Source organism: Tachyglossus aculeatus, chromosome 8, assembly GCF_015852505.1.
Source record: "Tachyglossus aculeatus isolate mTacAcu1 chromosome 8, mTacAcu1.pri, whole genome shotgun sequence".
Taxonomy (NCBI): Eukaryota; Metazoa; Chordata; class Mammalia; order Monotremata; family Tachyglossidae; genus Tachyglossus; species Tachyglossus aculeatus.
The window spans coordinates 5987581-5994113 of NC_052073.1; the positions used below are offsets into that span (position 1 = coordinate 5987581).

At 50.1% G+C, this 6533-nt stretch overlaps 1 protein-coding gene across 1 annotated transcript in view; it reads right to left on the reverse strand.

Annotated features, from left to right (window-relative positions):
• PIGT (phosphatidylinositol glycan anchor biosynthesis class T) overlaps positions 1-4998 on the reverse strand; it is a 17995-nt gene extending 12997 nt beyond the window's left edge. Inside the window, exon 1 of the mRNA XM_038750695.1 lies at positions 4797-4998. Within this exon, the coding sequence (XP_038606623.1) occupies positions 4797-4998 (202 nt within the window). The remainder of the gene's footprint in view (positions 1-4796) is intronic.
• Positions 4999-6533: the final 1535 nt, after the last annotated feature.

Sequence of the window (6533 nt, forward strand, 5' to 3'; positions counted from 1 at the left end):
GGGCAGAAAGAGGGTGTCAGTTAGAGCTTAAGCACTACAAGTTCGCCCAATCAAGCAATTTTAGGATTAGGGGAACTGAGGCCCAGAGGGTAATAATAATGATGGTATTTGTTAAGCGCTTACTATGTGCCAAGCACTGTACTAAGCGCAGAGGGAGATACAAGGTCATCAGGCTGTCCCACGGGGGGGCTCACGGTCTTCATCCCCATTTACAGATGAGGGAACTGAGGCCCAGAGAAGTGAAGTGACTTGCCCAAAGTCACACAGCTGACAAGCGGCAGCGGGAGGATTTGAACCCATGACCTCTGACTCCCAAGCCCAGGCTCTTTCCATTGAGCCACGCTGCTTCTCTAGTCACTTCACTCGCTTCTCTGTGCCCTCGGTTCCCTCACCTGTAAAATGGGGATTAAGACTGTGAGCCCCAAGTGGGACAACCTGGTCACCTTGTACCTACCCCAGCGCTTAGAACAGTGCTTGGCACATAATAAGCGCTTAACAAATACCATCTTCATCATCATCACCAGACCCCAACCAAGCCCTCATTTCATCTTTTGCTCCCTTCTGCATCACCCTTGCACTTGAATTTGCTCCCTTTATTCTCCCCTCCCTCAGCCCCACATTTATGTACATAAATGTAATTTATTAGTTTGAATTAACGTCTCCCCCTCCGATCAATGGTATTTATCGAGCACCTACAATGCACAGAGCACTGTATTTATTCATTCGTGCATTCAATCATATTTATTGATTCTACAGCTCTATTTATTCTGACAGTTTTGACACCGTCTACTTGTTTTGTTTTGTTGTCTGTCTCCCCCTTCTAGACTGTGAGCCCGTTGTTGGGTAGGGACCATCTCTGTTACCAACTTGTACTTGCAAGCGCTCAGTACAGTGCTCTGCACACAGTAAGCGCCCAATAAATACGACAATGAATTTATTGAGTGCTTACTGTGTGCAGAGCACTTAGGTTGGACACAGTCCCTGTCCCACATGGGGCTCACAGTCTTATTCCCTTTAGACTTTAAGCTTTTTGTGGGCAGGGAATGCATTTGTTGATTGTTATTTTTATACTCTCCCAAGCAGCTGGTACAGTGCTCTGGCACACAGTAAGTGCTTAACTCATTCATTCATTCATTCAATCGTATTTACTGAGCACTTACTGTGTGCTTCTAGACTGTGAGCCCACTGTTGGGTAGGGACCGTCTCTATATGTTGCCATCCTGTACTTCCAAAGCGCTTAGTACAGTGCTCTGCACACAGTAAGCGCTCAATAAATACGATTGAATGAATGAATGAACGAAATTGGCAACGTATAGGGACAGTCCCTACCCAACAGCGGGCTCACAGTCTAGAAGGGGGAGACAGACAACAAAATAACACATATTAACAAATTAGAATAAATATGTACAAGTAAAACAGCTTAATACTACTGAATGAATGAATCCCCATTTTACAGATGAGATAACTGAAGTCCAGAGGAGTGAAGTGACTTGCCTAAAGTCACACAGCAGACAAGTGGCAGAGCTGGAATTAGAACCCAGAACCTGCTGATTCCCAGGCCCAGGCTCTACCCACTAAGCCCCACTGCTTCTCAGAGTAGGACAGGGACTGTGTCCAAACCGATTTGGTTGCATCCACCCCAGCGTTTAGTATAAGTGATTGGCATAAAGTAAGCGCTAAACAAATACCACACATCATTAACAGAGCACTTAGAACAGTGCCTGGCGCTTTCATTCGATCGTATTTATTGAGCACTTACTGTGTGCTCAATACGGGGCTCCTCCCCCTTCCCATCCCCCCTCCCCCCCCACCTTACCTCCTTCCCCTCCCCACAGCATCTGTATATATGCATATATGTTTGTACGGATTTATTACTCTATTTGCACATATTTATTCTACTTATTTTATTTTGTTAATATGTTTTGTTTTGTTGTCTGTCTCCCCCTTCTAGACTGTGAGCCCACTGTTAGGTAGGGACCGTCTCTATATGTTGCCAACTTGGACTTCCCAAGCGCTTAGTACAGTGCTCTGCACACAGTAAGCACTCAATAAATACGACTGAATGAATAAATGACAATCTGATCACCTTGTTTCTTCTGCTTTGCTTAGAACAGTTCCTGGCACATAGTAAGCGCTTAACAAATCCCATTATTATTATTATTATTATTATTATTACTCTCTGGGCCTCAGTTCCCTCATCTGTCAAATGGGGATGAAGACCGTGAGCCCCACGTGGGACAACCTGATCCCTATATGTTGCCAACTTGTACTTCCCAAGCGCTTAGTACAGTGCTCTGCACACAGTAAGCACTCAATAAATACAATTGAATGAATGAATAAATCACCTTGTATCCTGCCTCAGCGCTTAGAACAGTGCTTGGCACATAGTAAGCGCTTAACAAATCCCATCATTATTATTATTACTCTCTGGGCCTCAGTTCCCTCATCTGTCAAATGGAGATGAAGACTGTGAGCCCCACGTGGGACAACCTGATCACCTTGTATCCCGCCTCAGCGCTTAGAACAGTGCTTGGCACATAGTAAGTGCTTAACAAATCCCAGCATTTTTATTATTACTCTCTGTGCCTCAGTTCCCTCATCTGTCAAATGGGGATGGAGACTGTGAGCCCCACGGGGGACAACCTGATCACCCTGCATCTACCCCAGCGCTTGGAACAGTGTTTGGCACATACTAAGCGCTTAACAAATACCACCACCACTTCTAGACTGTGAGCCCGCTGTTGGGTAGGGACCGCCTCTATATGTTGCCAACTTGTACCTCCCAAGTGCTTAGTACAGTGCTCTGCACACAGTAAGCACTCAATAAATACGATTGACTGAATGGATGAATTATTACTATTATTAGTCATATTCCAGATGAGGATTAACCTTGTATTCCACCCCAGCGCTTAGAACAGTGCAAACATAATAATTATTACTATTATTACTCTCTGTTAAGCGCTTAACAAATCCCATCATTATCATTATTGATCTTCATTTTCCAGATGAGGGAACTGAGGCTCAGAGAAGTGACTTGCCCAAAGTCACCCAGTCAGTCAGTCAATCATATTTACTGAGCGCTTACTGGGTGCAAAGCACTGGACTAAGCACTTGGGAGAGTACAAGTCTGCAACATAATAATAATAATAATAATAGCATTTGTTAATCCTGCCTCAGTCGGAGGTGGGATTAGAACAGTGTGGCTCAGTGGAAAGAGCTGGGCTTTGGAGTCAGAGGTCAGGGGTTCAAATCCCGGCTCCGCTGTCAGCTGTGTGACTCTGGGCAAGTCACTTCACTTCTCTGTGCCTCAGTTCCCTCATCTAGAAAATGGGGATGAAGATTGGGAGCCCCACGAGGGACAACCTGGTCACCTTGTGACTTCCCTAGCGCTTAGAACAGTGCTTGGCACATAGTAAGCGCTTAATAAATTCATTCATTCATTCAATCGTATTTATTGAGTGCTTACTGTGTGCAGGGCACTGTACTAAGCGCTTGGGAAGTTCAAGTTGTCAACTCCAAGTTGGCAACATATACAGACGGTCCCTACCCAACAGTGGGCTCACAGTCTAGAAGAAATAAATGGCATCATTATTCATTCATTCATTCAATCATATTTACTGAGCGCTTACTGTGTGCAGAGCACTGTACTAAGCGCTTGGCAAGTCCAAGTTGGCAACATATAGAGACGGTCTCTACCCAACAGTGGGATCACAGTCTAGAAGAAATAAATGGCATCATTAATAATAATAATGACAGCATTTATTATGCGCTTACTGTGTGCAAAGCACTGTTCTAAGCGCTGGGGAGGTAACAAGGTGATCAGGTTGTCCCATGGGGGGCTCACAATCTTAATCCCATTGTACAGATGAGGGAACTGGGGCCCAGAGAAGTGAAGTGACTTGCCCAGAGTCACTCAGCTGACAATTGGCGGAGTCGGGATTTGAACCCACTACCTCTGACTCCAAAGCCCGGGCTCTTTCCACTGAGCCACGCTGCTTCTCGATTCATTCAATCATTCAATCGTATTCATTGAGCGCTTCCTGGGTGCAGAGCACCGTACTAAGCGCTTGGGAAGTCCAAGTTGGCAACATATAGGGACGGTCCCTACCCAACAGTGGGCTCACAGTCTAGAGGAAATCAATCAATCAATCAATCGTATTTATTGAGCGCTTACTGTGTGCAGAGCACTGTACTAAGCGCTTAGGAAGTACAAGTTGGCAACAACTAGAGACAGTCCCTACCCAACAGTGGGCTCACAGTCTAAAAGGGGGAGACAGAGAACAAAACCAAACATACTAACAAAATAAAATAAATAGAATAGGTATGGACAAGTAAAATAAATAAGGTAATAAATATGTACAAACATATATACATATATACAGGTGCTGTGGGGAAGGGAAGGAGGTAAGATGGGGGGATGGAGAGGGGGACGAGGGGGAGAGGAAGGAAGGGGCTCAGGCTGGGAAGGCCTCCTGGAGGAGGTGAGCTTCTCAGTAGGGCCTTATGGCATCATTATTAAATTAACCCACGATCTCTGCCTCCCCGTTGCCCCCGAGCAAGCGCTTGGGCCAGTGCTCTGCACACCGTAAGCGCTCAATAAATACGATTGATTGATTGGTTCTCTAGACTGTGGGCCCACTGTTGGGTAGGGACCGTCTCTAGATGTTGCCAACTTGGACTTCCCAAGCGCTTAGTCCAGTGCTCTGCACGCAGTAAGCGCTCAATAAATACGATTGATTGATCGATTCTGTGAGGAGGAGGAGGATGGTGATGGCGCCTGCCGTCCGCCCCCTCACCTCCCTCCCGCTGCAGGTCCCAGGCCCAGCGCGTGCGGAACTGGAAGGTGGCGGCCACGTCCCCGGAGGGGAGCGGGGTGACCACCAGCTCCTCACGCAGATCGTCCCGCGCAGGGTCCGTCCTTACAAGGACCCCCGGCCCCACCACCAGCAGCAGAAGCCTTAGGGCCAGCCACCTCAGGCCGGCCCGCGCCGCCGCCATCTTGCCCGGCCCTTCCTCTTGCCCTTCCTCCTGCCCACCACGGGCGGCTCAGCCAATGGCGACGCGCCGAGCCGGGGAACTTCCGCTCAGCACCGGAAATGGCCTCTGCCGTCTGAGGCGATGGCGAGGGCTGCCCTCCCTCACCGTAACCCTTGCCATGGCAGGCAGTCAGTCTGAGGCGATGGCGAGGACAGCCCTCCCTCACCATAACCCTTTCCATTGCAGTCAGTCTGAGGCGATGGCGAGGACGGCTCTCCCTCACCGTAACCCTTTCCATGGCAGGCAGTCAGTCTGAGGCGATGGCGAGGACAGCCCTCCCTCACCGTAACCCTTGCCATGGTGGCAGTCAGTCAGTCTGAGGCGATGGCGAGGACGGCTGTCCCTCACCATAACCCTTTTCATGGCACTCAGGCAGTCAGTCTGAGGCGATGGCGAGGACAGCTCTCCCTCATCATAACCCTTTCCATGGCAGTCAGTCTGAGGCGATGGCGAGGACAGCCCACCCTCACCGTAACCCTTTCCATGGCAGGCAGTCTGAGGCGATGGCGAGGACGGCTCTCCCTCACCGTAACCCTTGCCATGGCAGGCAGTCAGTCAGTCTGAGGCGATGGCGAGGACAGCTCTCCCTCACCGTAACCCTTTTCATGGCACTCAGGCAGTCAGTCTGAGGCGATGGCGAGGACAGCTCTCCCTCATCATAACCCTTTCCATGGCAGTCAGTCTGAGGCGATGGCGAGGACAGCCCTCCCTCACCATAACCCTTTCCATGGCAGGCAGTCTGAGGCGATGGCGAGGACGGCTCTCCCTCACCGTAACCCTTGCCATGGCGGCAGTCAGTCAGTCTGAGGCGATGGCGAGGATGGCTCTCCCTCACCGTAACCCTTTCCATGGCAGGCAGTCTGAGGCGATGGCAAGGACAGCCCTCCCTCACCATAACCCTTTCCATTGCAGTCAGTCTGAGGTGATGGCGAGTACGGCTCTCCCTCACCGTAACCCTTTCCATGGCAGTCAGTCTGAGGCGATGGCGAGGACAGCTCTCCCTCACCATAACCCTTTCCATGGCAGTCAGTCTGAGGCGATGGCGAGGACAGCTCTCCCTCACCATAACCATTTCCATGGCAGGCAGTCAGTCTGAGGCGATGGCGAGGACAGGTCTCCCTCACCGTAACCCTTGCCATGGCAGGTAGTCAGTCTGAGGTGATGGCGAGGACGGTTCTCCCTCACCATAACCCTTTCCATGGCAGGCAGTCATTCTGAGGCGATGGCGAGGACAGCTTTCCCTCACCGTAACCCTTGCCATGGCGGCAGTCAGTCAGTCTGAGGCGATGGCGAGGATGGCTCTCCCTCACCGTAACCCTTTCCATGGCAGGCAGTCTGAGGCGATGGCAAGGACAGCCCTCCCTCACCATAACCCTTTCCATTGCAGTCAGTCTGAGGTGATGGCGAGTACGGCTCTCCCTCACCGTAACCCTTTCCATGGCAGTCAGTCTGAGGCGATGGCGAGGACAGCTCTCCCTCACCATAACCCTTTCCAT